The sequence below is a fragment of the Gopherus evgoodei genome, chromosome 9 (assembly GCF_007399415.2).
Source record: "Gopherus evgoodei ecotype Sinaloan lineage chromosome 9, rGopEvg1_v1.p, whole genome shotgun sequence".
Taxonomy (NCBI): domain Eukaryota; kingdom Metazoa; phylum Chordata; order Testudines; family Testudinidae; genus Gopherus; species Gopherus evgoodei.
In genome coordinates, this window is record NC_044330.1 from 57753333 (window position 1) to 57775233 (window position 21901).

Sequence of the window (21901 nt, forward strand, 5' to 3'; positions counted from 1 at the left end):
TACAGAAACTTCCCAAGATAATGACCTCTTGAGATAGCGATGATGTAAGATAATGACCTTGGCAAATAATGCATTTTAAAAATCCTGGCCTACTAGGAAACGTATTTATATATGTTTCCCAGTCACAAATCTAACATTCTGTAGTGAAGTCACTAAAGCATAGTCCAATGCTCTGGCTGCTGTTTTTTGTCATGCCACCGCTCTGTCCCCAATGGCCCTGCGCGGTGGTCTTCTTCTGTCAACTGTCACTGTAGGGTGACCAGATGTCTCCATTTTGGGGTCTTTTTCTTATATAGGCTCCTATTACCCCCCACCCCCGTCCTGATTTTTCATACTTGCTGTCTGGCCACCCTATGCCACTGTAACCTCTGCAAGTCAGTCTCTCACAGTACCACCCAGCTGTCTGTGATTTCAGTTCCCAGGGTGGGGGGAACCTCGCTGCTAGTGCAGTCTGGGCTGTCTTTTCCCCAGAAACATTGTCCCACAGCAGGTCTAAGCACTTAGACCTGATTATCAGTGATTTCAGCTTTAGTGGTCACTTATGCAGCCTAATCAGCTCTCTCTCTAAACAGGAGAGAGGGGCAGGTCAAATAATGCCCGTGACTCTTAGGCAGAGCCCACAGCACCAAGCCAAACACCTGTGCCTCACCCTCTCTCGCTTCACTCGGGTATGGCATCCAAACTTCTTGCTTAGAGAGTGCAGTTCAGTTGGGGGTGACCAGTGCTTAATTTGTAATGAAAGAGGTGACAAGGCTCAAGCAAGTTTGTTACTTTCATAACTGATGTGACAAGCCCAGAGGTCCCAGCGCTATGAATCGCTCAGCCCTGGCACAAATTAAGCACTGAGGGAGACCCCCTTATTCAGTCAGGCTAAGTACAGTTCTGCTGCCCTTTACTCATACAATAAGTATGAGTTTCATAACCCCCACATTTAATACTTAAGTGATTTGTAACCCAACACCAGCCAAAACTGATCACTTGGGCAGCACAGCTCTGTCTGCTGGACACCTAGGCAGAGTATGTGAGGTTCATGTAAAGACAGTCTGGTCCTGAAGCCTTTCCACCCACCACTGGCTCATCACTAGCTGTCAGGGGAGAGCTCATTCAGACCTTGTTTATAAATAATCATTTGAAATTATTAGGTAGGCCAATATAGCCAAAACAAATGTGCTGACCTTGTCATAAATAACAGCTGTATGAAGAAGCTAGTCTTTGTTAATAACTTTTCAAAACCCATTATGCTTTCTCAGGTACAAGTATTTTCTCATATACTGTATATGCTTTTAAAGTGTGTATAAATGTTTCTATTTCAATTAAAATTTCCAACCGAGGATTACATTGGCAACACTGCAAATAATGGAGGGGTGTTGGGGAAATTCATGGGGCTATACACCCCTTCTACGGGGGGTGTAGGAAAATCCCAGCATCTGATTTATATGGACAACTCCAGGGAGGATTGTGCACGCAACCCGACACGTGTTCACACCTCAGGGTGCAGTGGGACGTGAAGAAAAGTGGACCTGCACAATCTAGGCTGAAGATTCGCCCTATCTGACAAACACACTGTAGAGCTGTGCCTGATCCATAACAAAGACTTATTCAGATAGCAGTACGCAACAGTCATTCTTAGAGAGACCAAATTCAAATCTCTTCCAATCCAAGGAAACACGGAAAGGCTGCCAGATCTGCCTATGTCAGTCTTAATCTCAGATTTCCTTGCAGTGTGTATTGGAAACTATGAGTGACAGGGCATTCTGTAACCTGTGAGCAGGGCAGCAGACAAAGGGTTGGGGTTTCTTTTAACTGGTTCAACTGAACAAGCATTTCAGAGAACTAGGGGCCTGAGCTAGCAAATTCATCCATGCAAGAGTGGACATGGCTGGAGCCAATAACTAATGGCTTCTTGCCTGAATAAGAACTGTGAGATGGAGCCCTAGTTTTGCCAAATGAGAGTGCCTGTAAAGAGTTAAAAGGAATATGGAAAAAAAACCGCTGAATGTTGTAAGGTCATTACTTGGTCTCAATATAGATACAAACAGTCTACTGCTGATTTCTTTCTGGCTCACTGATTGGCAGGAAGAGTTCACTTTTCTTTTAACTTGATGCAAATGAGGCCACAGACAGGCGGGGAAATGTGCTGTGCGTCATCAGCCAGCTGGGATCCCTGTGCCAGCACGAGCCCAATGTTTCTTAGATGGTTTGAGTCCAAGATGATAGTTTGTATGCACAGTGAGGGCACTAAGGTGTGTGTGTGAGAGAGAGGGAGAGCGCTGAAGGAATACACACTGGGTTGGGGGGTTCTAATCTAGGTTCTGCCACTTAATTTACTGCATGGCCTTGGTAAGTCAAGTCAGATCCCTGCCGGGCCAGATCTCAGGGATGTGGTGTGGGCTGAATGATGGTAAACTGCTCTATAAATGCTAAGCATTGTTGTTATTCCTGTGTGAGCAGAGAAGAGAAAGGCTAGGCAGCTTCTTACTGACAGCACTCTTGTCCCACTCCACAGAAATCCCCTGCTTCCCAGACTGAGTTCACCCCTGCCCTTTCTGTCACCCTGAGCTCCCTTAGAGGACTGCACTGCATGCACCTAGCAGTTTTTCTCTAGTGAGGAATTTTTGTCCTTGATATGATTAGTAGTGCTGTGCTCCCGCTGGAATCTCCTAATCTCCAACCACACAGCATTCATTGTGTGTGCCCAGGGTTGGGTTCTTGCTAAATTGCCAGGCTCCCCAGGGGGGAAGAATCCCTCCCCGCACTAATGGCATCTTGTAGCAATCTGCCAAGACAGTTCAGCTCTCCCAGGCTGCCCACATGAGTCAGGGGACAGAGTCATGCCAGCAGGGCTGGATCAACCTTTTGAGCGCCAAGGTCCTACAAATTAGCACCCCTTCCTTCCCATGTCCTGACCCTCTTATTCCTGACAGGCCTCTTTAGAATCCCTAATGCAGTTCCCCTTTGGGCAGGGCAATGCCAACAGGGACCAGATGCCCCTGTCACTGGCCTGAAATGGGGCAGAGCCCCGTGAACAAACAGGCCAGTGCTGACAATGTGGCAATGCACATCCACTGGCCCTGCTCCCCCAGCCCCAAAAGCACATGCACATTTCCAGAAACACATGGCTCTCCCACATGTTTCTGCTCCAGGGGCTATTTTGTATCTCCCCTAAAAGAAAAGGGGGCAAAGAAATCTAAAGACAGGAATCCAGGGAAAACTCCATGCAATAATAAAATCCCCAACCTTACCCAGAGAGTTAAAGGAACCAGCTTCCATGTATTTTAAAATATTAACTAATTTCCAGGCTCCTCTGGGAGAGTGCCCTTTAAATTGGATTTTTAAAATTCCCTTTCAATTTTGTATAAGGGCTTTCCTGCCCCCTCCTCGCTGATGTTTAAAAGGGACTTTTGCTAACCAGTATCAGAGGGTAGCCGTGTTAGTCTGGATCTGTAAAAGCAGCAAAGAATCCTGTGGCACCTTATAGACTAACAGACGTTTTGGAGCATGAGCTTTCGTGGGTGAATACCCATGCATGCATCTGAGGAAGTGGGTATTCACCCACGAAAGCTCATGCTCCAAAACGTCTGTTAGTCTATAAGGTGCCACAGGATTCTTTGCTGCTTTTGCTAACCAGTTGACAGAGAAACCATGAAACTGGCTAGACACAAAGGACCAGATCCTTAAAGGTTTTCAGGCTCCTAACTTCCAGGGATTTCAGTGGGAATTAGGAGCCTACATACCTTTGAGGATCTGGGCCAAAGGGCTGTCAAACACACCAAGTAAACAAACTCGAAAATCCAGAGACCATTTCTTTTTTTCCTAACGCCTTTTAGCATCTTAGGCCCTGATCCTGCCAAAATTTACAGGCATGCATAACACCCCCCACCCACCCACGCACACTGCCTGCAATGGGATTTGTATGTATCAGTTGTATTACTGTAGCACCAGGGGCCCTAATCATTGAATCTATTGTGCTAGCCATTGACAACACAGAGCAAACTCACAGGTGAAGCATGGGCATTAGGTGTTACTTGTACATGTACTAGTAGGTAGAACGGATTGGGATTTTCAAATGGACAGTGTCCCTTCAAGGTCTCATCGTAGCTAGCCAAAGTTTTCTGCCTTACTCTATAAAGGCAGGGAATGTATTGATGCATATGTGTATTGGGATGTCCTTGAAGATGGCCTGTCCATGCTGTTTGGACCAGAATGAGCCAGTTTGGGGAATATTTTTCTGGAGAAATTGGGATTAAGATGGATCCCGACTGAATCACAGCCTTACTTTCCCCTTGAAGAATTCAGGGTGGAAAGCTTACTCCTGACAGGAGAGGCTGGCCTGTGAAAAGCATCCCCTTTCTTCTCAAGGGAGAAATCTCTCTCTGGTATGGAGAAATTAAGAAGTTTCCTTTCTGTGCTGAAGCAAGAGACCGTTTGGTGAAAACAGACCCTGAACAAGAGCTGGGAAAAGCACTCTTAACTGAAGGTGGATGGGTAACCCGATGCTGTGTGGAATGGCTGGTTTGAAGGTTTTTAATCCCTTGTATTCTGCAGGGGGAGATCTGGGTAAGGAAACAAGGTCTCACACAGAACTGGGAAAATCCCTCTCTTGGGGAATGTGTATTGAAAGCATAACCCAGTGTATTCCTCAGGGGGCATAGAACATCCTCCTCCTCAGGAATGTATTTCCCCCTAAGCAGGGAGACCTTATCTTCTCTAATGCAGGTTTTCCTTTTTTGTCTTTTTGAAAGTCCTGAGAAAGCCACCAGCTTCCCTCTGAAGAACTGACACATTCTCACCATCCCCAAAGGCTGGCCTCCACCACTGGCACACTGGGCCCCCCGCACAGCTCAGACCCCTCCCCCCCCACTTTGCCTCTCCAAATACAAAGAGAGAAGAAAACTAGAATGGAAGTGTAGCTGAGTGGAGGTTCCTTTGCCATCCCAGCATTCTCTCTTGCCTCTGCCCAGAGCAGCAAGGGGTTCCTTATGAGGAAGAAAGAGGCATGAAGTGCACAACAGCAGGGTCCTGGTGCTGCAGTGGGAAGGGCTAAGGCAGGAACTTGGGGAAGGACAATTCAGGGTGCTGGGGAGGGGAGAATGAGATGGGTGTGAGGAGACAAAGGAAACAAAGGCAAGGGGAAGAAGAGAGAGAAAGCTAGTTTCAGCCTATGTTTCCAGAGCCAATGGCACTGCAACCACTTACACACAGATTTTGGCCCAAAGTAAGATAACAGGAAGAGAGAACAAGAGCCAGCAAGACAGGTGAGGAGAGTGAGGAGGAGCTGCTCCTTCACCAATGGCCTTTGCCTTTAGAAAGTGGTAGCGGGGGGTATATTGAGGCCTCAGTAAGTGCTGTCCTAAGTGTGCCATGGCTGGGTGTGGTAAGGCTGCAGATGGTGTTCTAAGAATTTGGGCTAGTCTACACAGGCAAACCCAAAGTGTTTGAGAACATAGGCCAGGTGCAACTGGGCTGTGATTGGTTTCCCCATGAGGGAGGTAATTGTAAAGCCAGATCTCCAGCTGGTATAAATCAGCCTTGACTTCAGTGAAGTGACCCTGATTTACACCAGCTGGGGATCTGGCCTCACTGACTACAATGGAGTGACACCACTTTACACCAATGGGGACTCTATCCCACAATGTAAAAAGGCCATAGTGAAGCAGGTGATTTGAAGACCTCCCAATCAGTGATTAAAGTAAACTTCAGGGCAAACCAACCCCCTAGGAACAGCACCTTCACTTCTCAGCCTGAGTAAGCAGCTGGAATCTGGGATCATTCCCTGTTGTGCCGACTTTGGCTAGCAATGACCTGAATGGTAAACCTACCTGCTCTCTGCCGAAGTGCTGGCTGACTTTCATAAAGCAGGCAGGTGGTTAGAGCTGCAAATGACAAGGTGGGACTAGCTCCTGAACTGAAGCAAGGAGTCAAGCTGTCTCTGCCTGTCCATTGTGGAAGTGGAGGGCAGGCAGATATAGCACTGTGCATGCATCTCTTTTAGTGCTGTATGGACACGCATGACAGGTAGAAGTGCATGAGTCTTCTGGCAATAGGTTTTATCAGCATAGCTCTATCTCTGCCACATGGAATCCCCATATCTGGCTGTAATGTGGCCTGGTTAAGATTCTCATCTAGGCATCTCCCTCATTAACCAGGGACAACGGAGTCTGCTCTCAGCCTGGGGAACAGAATTTTGTTCCCTCCTGCAGCACTTTTCAAAAGAGAGGCATGTGGATTGGAAAAACGGTGCTCAAAAATAAAATCCTAGTCGTTCCCCTTTTTCTCAAGAGATAAAGCCCACCTCTACTGCAATCTCCTCACCAGACAGCAGGTGTGGAAAACATCAAATCCAGGCAGACCTGATCTAGGACACCTGCACCAAGCTTTAACCCCGGCAGGACAGACTCCCCTCCTGTTCAAAAGCACTGAGCTGCAATGTCATGTTATTTCTCCTAGATTTTAAGGCCAGAAGGGGGTAATTAGATCACCTAGTTCAGTGATCCTCAGACTGAGGCTCACGAGTCACAAGTGGCTCTTTAATGTGTCTCCTGCAGCTCTTTGCAGCACATGGTATTAAAGCCCTGTGGGATTTAATTATTGACCAGTCTAAGTTATTAATCAGTCAGAATGTGCTTTTCCTGTGTTATTAACCAATTGTAGTGATAAATGATACTTGGTCAGTCATTTTTCTGGGAGAATTATATATATATATATATATATATAATATACTAAACTAAATATTTCCCTGCTGTACTGTTTAAATATGAATATATGGTACTATAGAAAATAAACAATGAACTCACACCCCTGTGGCTCTTTTGGGCAAAGCTGATTGCTAAATTGGCTTCTAAACCACTGAGGTCTGAGCATCACTGATCTAGTTTGACCTCCTGTATATTACAGGCCAGAAAATTTCACCCAATTACCTCTGCTCTTGTATAGAAAAATTTCTGGATGTCTGGGGACAGATCCCCAGCTGTATGTAAACCATCTACAGCTCTACTGGAGTCAATGGGCCAGATCCCCAGCTGGTGTACATTGATTTCAATGGTTTTACACTAATGCACACCAGCTGGGGATCTGTCCCACTGAGGCCATCAGTAGCAATCATGGACCTTGTGCCTTCTTCCTTCACAGAACCAGTGCAAGGCTGAGGCCCCACTTAGGTCTACTTGGGGCCCACAGCGTTTAAGTAGGATGCTGAGTGGTGCCTCAGCTTTGTTCAAGCCCTGGCATTGGGGTCTGACCCTCACTGTCACGAAAGCCTGAAATAACATTGTGGAACCTTGCCCTGGCTCCTCAGGGGAGAGGGATGCAGGTTTCACTCACAGAGACTTGTTGGCTCTTTAGAAGTACTCCCTTAGTGCTGCCACCCCAGCACATCACCACAGGGATGAGTTACCTCCCGTTCCAGTAACAGAAGAATCGTTCATGGAAGGAGGTGGTGCTTGGAAGCAGGACAGGTTTCTTCCCATTGCTACATGACTGGTCAAATTCAGACCTGGTGTAAGCAAGTAACATGCCACTGAAGTCAGTGGCGTTGTGCCTGCTAGCTTTGACCCAGTGAACTGAGTCTCTAAAACTCAGTTCTGACGCTGACTGATCTGCAAGCACAGAAGGCCTGGTAGGTTTCTGGGTCACCAGCATACCTGAGACATCACGGAGCTGGATTTTCATAGGCACAGACTGATGGCTGAATACTGAGAAGCAGAGAATGATTCAGGGTGCATGTAAGGTATGTGCCCAAATCACTGGCCTCTAGGAGTCGTGTGGCTCTGGGACCTCCCAGGCACTTCTATGGATACTGAACTCTAAGACCCAAGAGAAGAGGAGCATTCCAACCCTGATATTCTATGACTTGAGAATGCCTACTCTCTGTCAACTCATCACCCAGCAACTTGGTCCCCAAGATTGCAAGCCTAGCCATTTCTGTGGGCCCCTCCATTTGCCAGCACTCTCACCCTCTTCTGCTAGCCACATGCCCTGATGGCTTCAGTGTTCTACATAACCTAAGAGCTCAGTGAAAAATCTCTCACCTCCACCCCGCCTGTGGTACGTCTGGGAGCTCTTTAAAGGCGCCTAGTTTTATAACCCCCAGCTGGCAAAGCACAGGATCAGGGCAGATAGAAAAACCTAAGAGGGCACTGGCAGGCATGATGCAGTGCTGTGTCTGCTCATAGGCTCCTCTGCACAGAAGGGTTGTCCCTACTTATCTGGGCTGTGTCAGCATTCCCTGGGGGACCCCCCAGCCTATATCCGCCCTGCCGCTTTGCAATGTTTTGGCTCAGGTTTCAGTTAATCACTGGTTTTCCAAACACATTGATTTCCCCGGGTCCCCCAGAGCAACGGCTTGAAACAGTCAGAGGTTTAACCCCAAAAGTTAAAAAAGAAAGAAATCCCCTGCCTGAACTTGGTTGCTGGTTGACTCAGGCTGCCCACTGTGGGGTTCAGGGCCAGTAATGCAAGGCACCCAACAAAAGCCGAAATCAAGGAAGGGAGGGAAGCAGGGAGCAGACAGCTGGAGCTCAGCTGATGAGCATGACCACTCCCATTGGGGTCAGTATCTGACACAATCTCTGCAAATCATGTCACCCCCCTTCCCTTTTGCGCACTTGTCTCTTTCCCTGTACTGCTCCTCCTTGCCGAGTCCCCAGGTTTGTGCTCCTGCAGTCCAGTGTAAGCCCTGATTATGTTGCTCAGTGACACAAGTTTCTTAAGTCCTGTAGGCTGGGCCTGAAATGAAATGGGGAGGGGAATCTAGCTTGCCACATCATATCTGTTTAATTCTGAGCAGTCAGTGACAAGCTGTTACCTGACATGAGTAACTGCCCTAGCAATTAGCAACACCCACGTAGTGTGTGGTCCAACAGCAGGTTGGCTCCTCGCATCAGGGTGAGTCAGTGTTGCCTAATGCATGAGAAGCCTCAACAGTTTGGAAAGGAGAAGCCCTAGGACCCCTGCAGAGGCCAGCACAACAAGCAGGCACTGCCCATGCCACCGAACCATGACCAGCACTAATCTGGGGCCTGATGCTGCACCATTAATTCAATGGATTTTAGCCCGTGGCTTTAATGGGAGCAGGATCAAGCTGAAATTCATCACACTTTACTCAGGGCCCTCAGGGACAGAATTTTCAGACAGGCTCAGCACTCACAACTGGGGGCAATTTTCAAGAGCTTAGCACCCATCCGCACCCACTGAGACAAACGGAGAATCCTCCATTGTGACAAATGGAGAATCCCCCATTGAGACAAACAGAGACTCCTCCTATTGAGACAAATGGCAGCTGAGCTATTGAAAAGCTGACCCCCATGCTGGATAATGAGCACCCAAAAGTCTGCCCCCACGCGTCTTTCCCTCCCCACATTTCCCTCCAGTGCCCTGCCATCAACTCCATGGGCCAAGTCTTGATGTCCGGACTCCATCTGGATTTAGTCCTTAGTCAGGCAAAGTCCCACCGGACCAAATTCTGGTCCCATCACAGTCAAGGGACTTTTGTCACTGGCATCAGTGGAACCAGGGCTGGGAAGCTAATTTTCATGCTTGTTTCCCTGAGTATTAAGGACTGGATGATGCCAACATTTGTCCTTGTGTATTTTAATACCCCTGCCTAGTATCTCTCCTAAGTGGCAAGGCGAAAGCAGCAGAACACACAAATCTGTACTCCAGAAGCAGTTAACTCTTCTGCTGCTTGGTTTTGAAGGGCCAGATTCTGAGACCTCTACTCATGCTAGGTAGCATCTTACTCCATAGGTGCTCTGAGTTGAAATCAATGGCAAAACTCCCATTGACTTCAGCACGGCCAGGATGTCATACAGGCATTATTCCACATGAGTAAGGGTAGCTGGATCCAGCCCAGAGCTATCTGAATAATTACATGTCTCCTATTGCCCTGGAAAGTTAGTGTAAGGTGGTGCTTGTGGTGCTAGTCACCATACAAACAGAACAATCTTTGTGGAGCGTGGCAGGACCTCGCAGGAGATTGGAGGGGTTCTACAGAGCAGTGTGGATCCTACACAGGGGTAGGGAGGAGCACTCCTACATGTAATAAAAATAACACCAGGCATTTTCATTGCTTCTTCCACTGAAGGCTCTCAAAGCACTTCAGAAACAACAGCCCAAACCCTGTTAGATAGGGCAGCCTGAGCTCCATTTTACCCCATGGGATACAAAGGTACAGAGACTGGCTGGGTGACATATCCAAAGTCCCACAACACGTTGGTGGCAGGGGGGCGCATCAAACCTTGAAGGTCCTAATTTCCAGGCATATGCTTTGTTCTAAGTGCAAGCTTCTGGCAACCCCTCCTGGGCTTCACAGCAAGGTGCGCCAGTATGTGCTTCGGGTTACACAAACAGACCTGATTCAGGAAAGTAGCTCTGCTCAGGACTGCATGTATGCACATGCACATGCTTAAGGCAAGTGCTTTCCTGAATCAGAGTCTTGTTGAGTTGGTGCCTTAGACCTAAACATCAAGCCAGTGGAGCTCCACACAGGCACAGGAGTGGATCCTCTGCCAGTTCAGCGGCCTACAATTGTGCTGTACAATCTGATGGAAGAAGTAGATTGGAGGTGGCAGACTGACTGCATGGAAGGGCATCTGCAGTGCTGATGGCACATGTGCACCTTGTGATGGACCAGACATTGTCTTTGGACAGAGGCTGTAGGAGGAGTGGGGTGACCCAGGCACAGGAAGGAACGGCTTGCATGTCATTTTCAAACTGCCAAAGCCTTATGACATCTGCTCAAACGCTGACATTCCCACAGCTATGCAGAAACACTGACTCTCACATGAAACTGAGCGCCAGTTGGGGTTCAAGCAATCACAGAGATACGTGCATTTAAACACCCAGCTCATCAGCCTTTCGGTCGCTGCCACCATCTTGGATTTAGGTGAGGGGCCGGAGACAGAAGAGGAGGGACAGTTAAGGGACATGTTTCATAAGGACTCTGCTAACAATAGTGGAGTAGGAGATAAATACAGAAAGTTGCTTCTATGTAAGGAGAGTGGTCTATAAATGGAATGCTCTCCGGAAAGTGATCTGAGTGTTAGAAGGACTCTGAGCATTCCCAGGCATTGTCTTACAGTTCAAACCCAGAGATGTTTATTCTATCATCGCAGCCAAGGCCCTATGGTATCCACCCCATAGCCACATATTACAGCCAGAGTTTACAGAGCATGAGCTCTGAGCTCACATCCATGAATCATGACATCACCACCACCCAACAACGCACGTTCTCAGGTCACCTCTGGGATATGTCTAACCACTAGCCAATACCATACACTCTTGACTGGTGGAGGGGATGTAATTCCTGAGGTTACCTCCATGATGTGTCTGATCTTCACCAATTCAAGAAATGAGTCCTCAGGATAGCTCCACCACTCAACTGGTTTCTGTGGCCCAGTGTTCTGGTGGAACTGAGCCCAGGTGAGACAGCTGAATTTCACTGGCAGAAGTGACATGTAAGAGATGCCTCTGGTGTCTGTCTGTCCAAGGCCTGCAGGCCTCAGGAGCTCCACTACAAGTTACCTAATCTCCACCAGCCTGGACAATGCCACTCTGGAGGTCACTAGTGGGCTGATCTGAAGAGCAGGGGGAAGCTAAGTGAGTTGTGAGATTTGCCTGAACCCAGATCTCCAGCCCAACAGGACTTTTCACATGGCTCCTGCCTGTGTTTTCCTTAAATACCAAAGGCATTCTGATTCTCAACATCCTGTTATAGCTTTGATGCTTTAAATTCAATTAGAACTGTTCAACTGTCCCCAAGTAAATCCAGATGCATTTGGAACAATTTAAACTGAATTAAAAAGGTGGGGGAGGATGGAGAAAAATGAAGCTGGAAGGCAGCTGAGTCTTAGCCTTTCCGTTTCAATCCTGGGTGCAGGGAAGGGAGTTCCTGGTGGGTCTAGACAGCCTGTGAGGGGTGCTGCTCAGCTCCCAGGGGGTGGCAGGAAAACATGCCTCAACATGGGAAATGGCAAGAAGAACAGTCACCCTCAGCATGATGATGAGAAATGGCTGATGGGGATGTCAGCCTTGGTGTTTTCATTATGGAGGCCCCTGCCAGGGACTCTGTGGTTGGGGCCTTCTACACTGGGCAGACCCCACAGGGGGTGAGGATGCCTGGTGTTCTCTGAAAGTAGTAGGTGGCCAGTGGGTGTGCAGAAGAGGGAGCTCTCAGGGCAGGGGCAGAGTGCAGGCTGTGGAGCGTGATGTGCCGGAGTTGTGGCAATGGAAGGGGATGTTTGGGGGTGGGGGGGCAGAGAGGGCATGTACCATTAGGTCACTCCTTGCTTTTGTGTCAGATGTGGTGTGTACACAGCAAGCCAAACCGGTGTTCATGATACAGCCTCTCACATGCTGGCACCTCTTTCTCTTTAACATCACTCAGCTCCTGCCCTCTCACTGCCTCCTGATTATCCCGCTTGCCTTCATTATTGTAGTATGCTCGTTGGCCTCCTCTCTTCTCCTTCCTCCCAGCCTGCCCTTGGTAACATCCTCAAGGCTCTGGGCCACCATCATCAGCTTCCTCCTGCTGCTACCCCCACTTCACAGCACCTCCTTCCCCTGCCTTCAAGGTCCTAAATCCCCTTGTTCCACCTATGCCTCTGAGCTCACTTCCTTCTCAGTTGCACCCTTGACGGAAAAGTCTGACAAGAAATAAAAGGGAGCCCGCGAGGGTGATATGGAAAGGGAAGAGGGGTCTTGAGACATCACTCCCCAAACCTTCAGGTTTTCGCAGAGAATAGGCTAGTGTGGGGTGGTTTGAGCCATACAGAGACATTACCATTCTCTGTCCAATGCCACAAAACTGTCCCCCCAACTCTCTCCTTAACCTTTGGCCACTCTCAGCTTGGTTCTTTCTAGTCCGGTCACTCTACCCTGGGAACACACACCCTCTCTTCTCCTTCCCATCCCTTCTCAACTCCCACCAGTCAGGAGTCCTAGCTAGCCATCGCTTCTCACCGATGCTTCCCTCCCTTTCCTGACTACCTGCACCTGCCCAGAGAGCTGAAGCAGGGATCCTTAGCCCTAGGCAGAGTCCTACTGGAGACCCTAAGGTCCTTGCTCATGAAACCCTGTCCAAGAATGGGGCCTTCTCTGTGAGCCCTTCATGGCAGGGACTGTGGCTCATGCCACGGGCCCAGTTCAGCAGGCTCCCAGGCGCATGGCTCATGCTGACATCAATGGGAGAGGAGCAGGCCCTAGCTTGTCAAGCACTGCACAGACTGATTGTAAGGAGGCAGTGTGGCGAGTGCATTGCTTTTCACACTGTGGGATGTGACAAGGCATCAGGGGGATGGAAGTTGGGACACAGGGCCACAGCTGGCTGGGTGCTGCACCAGGGAGGGCATGCAGGGAGTCATCAGGGTTGGCGAGAGTGCAGCCCCACCCTGCCCAGCCAAGCCCTGACAGCAGCCTGCTGCTCCCCCTCCTCCCCGCCCAGATGGCTGGGCACTCCCTGTACCCTCTCCCTGCTGTCCTGGCCTGACTGCAGCCCTGCGTATTTCAAACCCTCCACAGCCTGCGGGAATAAGAGGCTCTGGGCAGGGGGAGGGAATGTGAGGAGCCCCAGTCTGCCTAGCACCATGCTGACATGGGCTCCTCCAGGGATGGAGCCAGCTGGGTCCTGCTGCCACCCTGGCCGTGAGCTGCCCGTTCCCCACAGTGAGTCCTTTTCTGCTCAAGATGGGCAGGAGTTGGAGGGGGGGGAGGGGAGACTGTGATGCGACTCCCACAGAGAAGGGGGGCAAAGAAAAAAGGGTTTAGGAATCTCTGGTCTAGTGCTGCAGTGGGACACAGGGGACTCGGGTTCCATTCCTGACTCTGCCACCAACTTGTAGTCTGACCATGGGCAAGTCCCTCTGCCTCTCTGGGCCTCTGCTTCTCCTCCCACTCTTAGTCTCTTTAATAGCATGTTCTCTGGCGCAGGGACTGTCTCTCACTGAGAGTTTGTACCTAGCACAAGGGGGCCCTGGTCTAGTGATAGTAACGACAATGGTCACAGGACTGCCTTAGCCCATGTTCCGCAGGGGCTGTTCAGCCAAGATGGTCAGGGACACAACCAGGGGCTCTGGGTGTCCTGCCAGATGCTGGGACTGGAGAACAAGGGATGGATCACTCGATGATTGCCTGTTCTGTTCATTCCCTCTGAAGCACCTGGCATTAGCCACTGTCAGAAGACAGGACACAGGCTTGGATGGACCATTGGTCTGACCCAGTCTAGCCATTCTTATGTTCCAGTCCATGGTGCAAACTGCCACAGAGACTTTGTGGGGGTTCTCTGGTGTACCTTCCCACCAATTCTGCACTGATGTAAAGGTTAAAGGTCACTTTTGGAACTCAGGGATTGGGGGATATTCACCTTCTGTCTGTTTGTACAAGATGGAAATGAGATGAGCGACTGAATCACTCCTTCCACTCGCTGCACTCCTTATTGGCCCCCTCTTCCTGCCCGTCCTAAGGGAACAGATGGAGGGGAGCTGCCCCAAGTGAAACAAGCGCCGCCCTGATCAGTGATCTCCATGCCAATTGGTCACCGGGGAACCAAGTGGGCAACCCGAAGCCACTCTCAACATGTAGCGATTGGGAGCGTTCGGCTGGGGCCAGGCACCTCCACACCAGATCAGCAGTAATGAACAGGTTTTTTTAATGGAGACCCAGACACGAGACTTTAATGGGAAGCAGACAAACATATACAAGTGATAAGAGCTTTTCTAATGGCCCTATATCAGCAGACCAATAAAAACCCTCCCATAGCAATACAGTGAGCAGATATACCTGTTCCTAGATTATCCAAGGACCTGCTGAGTTAACATCCATGCATGGCATTTGGTTCAGGGCCATCTTTCAGTCCAAATGAGCACTCAGAGGCAGGTGAGATGAGGAGACAGCACCAGGGTTTGCAGGTGCAGGTTCTACCCACATTGCAGATTGTCATCCCATCTGCACCCCCGCCCCAGCCTTTTGGTGAGAGATTGGCCTTTGCTAAGAGAGAGCCCGGCCTATAGACCCTTTGGCACCCATTTCCATCCTCTTGTCCCGCAGCTGCTCACTGAATGGGGACAAGTGAAAAATAAGGCACCAGTCTCCATTACACTTGCAAAAAATAATTCAAAAAAATGTACGTGAACATTTTTTTTTGTGAATTCAAACGTTCCAACCTGGGAACAACTCGGAACCACCAGTTCAGCATGGAACCAGCACCCCAAAAGCTTTGCTCACAGGGCTTGTCTCTTAATATGACCCCACTTGCTCAGATCTGATACACTCCCTGCTGCACGTTTATTTATTGCCCACCTCCTCCTGAGCTGGACTTGTAATGGGCCAGATCCTGAGCTGGTGTAAATCAGTGTCACACCAATGGTTTCAGCAGAGCAAAGCCCATTTACATCTGCAGAAGAACTGGCCCACTGCATCTTATTCCTTGCCAGTGTTAATCATGCTTCGTGATAGTTTTTGACTAGTAGGCGAGGATGAAGCCGGGCAGTGTCTGAGGCATGCTGGACAGGTGCCCTTCAGAAACATAGTGCCTTGGCCAGAGGTTGTGACACTGTCCATGCTCTGGCAAAACCCACATTGATGCCCCTGGGATGTTGCCTGAACACAGACGCCGGACCTGACCACCTCCCAAATCACTACCAATCATTCATAATACTAGACTTGCCCCCCCCCCCCACCCAAATGCCCTCAGACACACTAAGGCCGGGTCTACATTCAAAACATTCATTGGCGCAGCCCCACGGATTCGATGTGATTTTGAAAGGACATTTCTATACCAGCACAAGCCCCAGTGTCCATGCAGTTACACTGGCCTAAAAGGCCTTTTGCCAGCATAGCTTGTTTCGCTTGCCAAACCAGTATAAACTATCCTGACTAAAGGCCTTTTTAGCCACTGTAAGCAGAATCCACACTAAGAGGGTTTGCCGGTATAGCTATATAGCTCTCCTGGCAAACCCTTCCTTGTCTAGACTGGGCTTCAGCCACAGAGCCTTTGTATTGTCAGTAGCCAGTTTGGAATAAGATGGCAGTTTATCTGGTTCCCAGTGGACAGGTGTCCATGTCCAGCGCCTGTGTAGGCATGCTGCAGAGACGCCAAGGGCTGAATGGCTATGGAGATGGACTGGTTCTCTCCCTGCAGTTCCAGGGTGGTGGAGCTGCGGGGAGGGTGGCACTGCAGAAGGCTGTACTGGACCCAGACTCTGCACAACTTCAGTTTCTCCCCTTGAATTTCATTCCTTCTCACAGGCACTAGGCTCTGACTTATGGAAAGAAAAAGTCAGAGTAAAGTCTGGGAAAAAACTGTAGGCTCCCCAGTGCCACCCGGCCCGGCCCCAGCCCTTTGCCTGCCTTGGGAGCCGTTTCCATGCCAAAAGCAACTTGTCACTCACTCTATGTCACTTTTTCCCTCCTGGCTCTTTCTCTCTAATCAGCCTGGGATGCAAGAGAACTAAAACTCTGCCCGGAGTCTCTCTCTCCCTCTGGGCGAGCTCCGGAGAGGACTCACCGTGGGGGCATAAGCATCCCAAAATGGGCAGTGGGCTGGCCACCCTCTCGTGCCAGGAACTGACAGCTTCCAGAGCACAATGTGATGCCCCAGCAAAGCCCCTTTTCCATGAAGCCACTCAGAGCCCTCAGCCTCCCCCAGAATCCAAGTAAAGAAACCACTACTTACATACAGTCCTGTGTGTCCCACTCCAAAGAAAGGGAATTTCACTGAGATTGGCTGAAGCCCGGAGCCTCCATCATCCTGTTTCAAAGTGACAGCGTCACCCTGCTCCAAGCCAAAGGGGTAAAAGTCAGCCAGAGGCACAACACCCTCGACCCAAACCCATTTCCCCAGGGCTAGGATCACCATCCATCCAGCCAGGCCCTGCATCTCCACAATACACCGGCTGTCGCTTAGTTCAACTCAGAGTTACACCGGGTTTTTTTTTTTTTTGGCTTTCATCAAGCAGAACTTTGCAAAACCCTGCTATCTGTCCTCGCATGGGCTGGTTGGGTTTTTAATGCTGGTATGATTTGGTTTTGTTTGGAGGGGATGGAGTGGGGAGGGGAATGCGATAAAAAAACAGGCTGAGCTGCAAACTCCCTAGCAGGAATAAAAAGGCACAGATCTCAATGGTGCAAAAGCCAGAGTCCCCCCGCTTCCCCCCTCCTAGGCAGTGTAGCGTGGGGAGAGTTAGGCACCACTGAAGAGAGCTAGAATCTCTGTATAAACAGAAAGGTCCCAGAGTCGCAGGCCAGTCGCTGTGGGTCTCTCTCCACTGATTCTTCTCTCTCAGCTACACTAATGTCTCTGTTTAGCTGGGTGTGGGATGAGGGGGGGTCTCATTCACAGAGCAAACTCCACCCTTGCTGGCCATCCTTTAATACTCAGGACATGGCCAGCCAATCATGGATCTTAGAGGTGGGGCTATGTAAATGAAAGGCTGTTCTTAAAGAGCAAGGGCCAGGGCCAGCAGCTGGGAGGAAGGAAGGGCTGGGTTCACTTTTGGGTGCCCCCGCCCCCCATGTGGCTTGCTCCTGAAGTGGGATAGGGGCAGGGTGTCCCAAGGGGACATGCCGCCTCCTCTCCCAAGGGCCTGTAGCACTGTACCAGGGGTCGGGGTGATCATGCTTGGGGAACAGGGCATAGAGGGAGGGTGCAATGGGTCACCCTGGAGTGGGGATGAAATACTCTGGAGGCTTTACTGACAGGGAGTGCGCGGACACAGCCTCAGGGTTTGCAGGGATCTCAAACAGGCAAGAGCCACAGGGAGCTATCAGAAGCATGGGTCTGCTTCCCACCAGAGGCAGAGCCCACACTCACATGTGCAGCCCCAAACCCCACTGGGCCTGGAGCTCTGGTGTTTGGCTAAGCCACGTCCATTCTGACCCCCCCCCTCCCGAAAAACCTGGTGGTGTCCCCTTCCTTTGGAGGGTGGGAGGGCAGAATTATGTGTCCTGGGGCTCAAAGCAGAGCATACTGGGGTTAGAGACTTAGCCAGCCACTTACCCACGTTACTGATGAGCGCCATGCATTCTGACTGGCTGTGCTGGCAGCGTCTAGAGGCCCCTGAGAATGGAGAGCGTAGAGAGCAAAAGGCTCCTGCAGCTGCTTCTCAGCAGCTGGCCCAGACTATGGAGCATACAGACACAGTCTGGGGCCAGCCTTGAGATCTGGGAAGTTCAGGAGGGGAGATCAGGGCCCACATTGTCATTGCTTCTGGTGCTGCTGCTGGGGGAAGGGGCTGGCAAGGAGCCATTTGCTCCCAGTGAGAGAGTGATGTGGAGCTGGCCCAGGCTTGGCAGAGCTTGCAGCACCCCTGAAGTGGCCATCTGCTTTGACTATGCTTAAGGCCACCCCTGAGTACAGCACCTCAAAGGTGACCCTGTCTGAGTCATATCATCCTGTTCATCAGTCAAGGTTAGGAATTTGAGCACCCCATGCTTCACAACTGTACTGGAGTCCCACGGTTTGGGGAAGTTAGTGGGGAAGGACCTTATGGGATAGGAGCCGCAGGAGACATGTAGTTCAAATCCCAAGGCCAGAAGTCTCATTGCTGTGCCACTGGCAGGATTATAGCTTCAGAGCTTCTAAGGCCAGAAGGGACAATTGGGATCATTGGCTTCTAGGAACAGCATCCTGCAAGGGAGAAGCCAAGATGGGGCGGGAGAGTCCTGTTCAGACCAGCCCCACGCGGATAGAGACATGATGGCACAGACCATGTGGGGAGGACAGGGCCAGTGGTGCTGGAACAATTTGTATGGTGGGGGTGCTGAGATCCATTGAACCAAACTGCAAACTCTGAATATGATGGAAACCAGGGGGTGCAGCAGCTCCCCCGCAGACCCCTTAGTTCCAGCACCTATGGTCAAAGCTGATGTCAGCATCCCCTTGGCAGCATCATCTTGTGGTCACTGTGGCTAACACAGAAACACGGATGAGAAACCAGCTTGCTTTTAGTCCGATTTGGGAGTGAAGAGGTTAAAGAGGCAAAATCTAATTTTAGAGGCTGAGCTGGGGACAGATTCTCACAACTTAACACAAGTTCCCTGCAGGAAGCAATTTTTTTTTATAAAGGCTACACACTGAACCCTCCGAAGGCTTTTATATTAACTCTTTGAGGGCCAAACCTGTGAACACCCCAGAATGTAACACTGAGAGTGAGCAACCAAGAGGCTGTGCACAGCAAATGAACATTTCAAGTGGCTTTTGGAGATTGATGTCAATATCTCCTGCTTTTTAATGAAATTTTCCTGGTTTAATGACTGGAATACCTAAGAAACATCCCATGCAAAACTGCTCTCTGGTAAATGTGTGTGTATGAACATGGCGCACAGCAATATGTTTGTATGTGTGTGCTGTGTACGTGCATTTATATGGATGCCAGTGTGTGTGTGTACTTGTATGTGTGTGTTGCATTTGTGCATTTATATGCATGTGTGTAAGTGTGCATGTGCATGGTTGTTACCCGTCCTCCAACAACAAGCTTCTCATCAGAATGCTAGCCTTATAAGAGAGATGTTGTATTCTGGTGGCTGCTGGTTTCTTTCTTTTTCCCATTGCCTGAATTCCTGCTGTCCAGGTGTTAAACCTCACCATGTGGCAACATAGAAATGAATAAACCATAAAGGGGTTTGGTCTCACAGGCCTCTGGCCCCATCTTGCTGGCTGTGTCCGGGAGAGTCTCTCCATGATGCAAGCAGTAGGAAAGAGACAGCCGAATGGCACAGCCCAGCATTCCCTGGGCCACTGGGGTTGGAAAGGTCTCATTGAGCTTTTATCATTCTGTATTATTGCTGCTTATTGTCTGTTATGGTGTCACACTGGTACCCATTCAGGATTGGGCCCCCCATTGTGGGAGTTGCTATACAAAGTGGTGGGCACGCTCCCTTCCCGTAACAACTTACAGTCCAAAACAAGGGGCTGTGCTTCTGGGTTATAGTAAGGGGATCATAAAGAAACAGATGTTGATGAGGCAGCAAATGCCCCCGCCCCACCTGTGTGCAGGTTGAAGTGTGGAGAGATGTGCTGGGGCTATACCCTGATGCCAGGCTTGCCTGGGCAGCAGCTAAGCCCAGCCAGGTCAGAACCAAGAGGAATGCAAACACAGCAGGGGAATGGTGCCCCGAGTACCATGATGACACAATGGCAGGATAGAGCTGACGCTGTGCAAAGTAAGGCAGCCCTAGGCTCCTCTGTCTAAAGTCCCGCAGCACTACTCACCCAGGAATGCCTGTCTTGTCCTAGGGAGATAGGCCGTGAGGCATAATGCAGGAGGGAGAACAGGAAGGCTGCAGCAGCAATTGCCCAGAACACCCCACTCTGGTGTTAGTGTTTGTGTGATGGACGGGCCGCGCAGGGCAGGTGCTGCACACATACATGTGGGGCAGGCCCTGCTCCGAAGAGGGTCCCACATAAAGAGACCAGACAGACCCCAGTGTAAGGAAGGATTGTTAGCTCCATTGGACACCTGGTGGCACTGGGCCCAGAGTGGTGAAGGGCCAGAGTCTCAAAGGTGCTCTGCTCTCATTTAGATACACAAATGGTGGGGGTGGCTCTATGCAAGCACTCAGCCCTGAGCAATGTTCACCCTTCACAGAACCACGGAGCTCTCTGCACACCCTCACTATGGCCAGCCCAGAGATTGCCCCCCCTCGGCCCTGCAGGTGTAGCTATGGCCTGTCTTCTAAGGCTGAACTGTACTGCGCCTCCATGCGGGGCAGCGATCAGCACTGCCCCCTTCCCACACACTGGGTGAGGGGAGACTGGCCACCTGCAGCAGCTCTCACCCCACGGCTGCCAAGCAAGGAGCCCTGCCCCCTAGCTCCCTCAGTTCAGCCCCCCAGCCTCCCCTCTGGTGCTCCTGAGGCTCTTCACCCCCCTCTCCCAGGCCTAGGGGGCAGCTGGAGAAGGGCCCCTCCTTTATTCCAGGCTGGATGCTTGCGGGGAAAAGGGAGGAGGCAGAGCTGCCCTGAGCTGTGGGGCTCCTTAGCTCCCCCGACCCGTGAGAACAGCGTGGGCTCCTGAGGGCAGGGGCCAGAGCTCCACCTGCTTGCTGCAGCAGATCCAAGTGGCTGTTTACACACTAGATGGCAGATGATTGGGAATGCCAACCAATCTGGGAAGGTCCCCCAGGCAGAGCTGACATGGGGCCCCTTGCTGGGCACTGGGATAGGGCTGTAGCTGTGTCATTGCTGGGTCTGCCCCCTGGTAACCAGGGGCACATTAAGCCATGCAGAGCCTCAGCCACAGGCCCAGACTGCCCGCGGATGCAGCATTTGTTGTGCTGAGCACGAACAGGGGTTGCTTTGTCTGGAGTGAGTAGCCTGGCCAGCTTTGGGGGGTGGGGGGTGAGTCAGATTGGCCCCTCTGGCTCTCCAGCCCCCTATCATAGGCTGAGCGCTCAGCGGCTGCAGGTGTAGGGAGCACAGTGCTGGGGCGGGGTCTCTGCTCTGTGAGCGTGAGGACCACGCTGGCTGTACTGCAAGGATTTGATGTTTGGCAAGGCTCTCTTCCTCTGTTACCAGTGCTTGGACAGGTGCAGTCTGGACCCTGAGCCACTGGGGCTGCAGTGGCAGGAGAAAATGTCCACTCAGATAACATCATGGACAGGACAACACCCAGCTGGTTCATTCAGGAGGCGGGACCTAGGCTTGGGCAGTTGGCTGCTCTTCCCCTAAGATTCAGCTGGGTGCCAACATAAATGGGTGTGCAATAAGATGGCCACCTGTCTAAGATGGTACCCACGTACTTGGCACCCCGGTTAGCTGCCATCACAGCTGATGCCTATAGCACCAGCCCCAGCCTGAAATGCTGTTACAGCAGCACTATCAGCTTGTCCTGACTGTGCTGTGCACCCCAGGAGCTATGCTTTCTGAGCCCCCTGGAGGCCTGGCCTTAAAGGGTATTACAGCAGGGCCT

General features: G+C 50.7%; 1 protein-coding gene across 3 annotated transcripts in view; it reads right to left on the reverse strand.

Annotated features, from left to right (window-relative positions):
* SNED1 (sushi, nidogen and EGF like domains 1) overlaps positions 1-17295 on the reverse strand; it is a 121167-nt gene extending 103872 nt beyond the window's left edge. For all 3 annotated transcript variants that reach the window (XM_030576533.1, XM_030576534.1, XM_030576532.1), the window contains exon 1: positions 16667-17295. In XM_030576533.1, coding sequence (XP_030432393.1) covers positions 16667-16870 — 204 coding nt within the window. In that variant the 5' untranslated portion in view covers positions 16871-17295. The remainder of the gene's footprint in view (positions 1-16666) is intronic.
* Positions 17296-21901: the final 4606 nt, after the last annotated feature.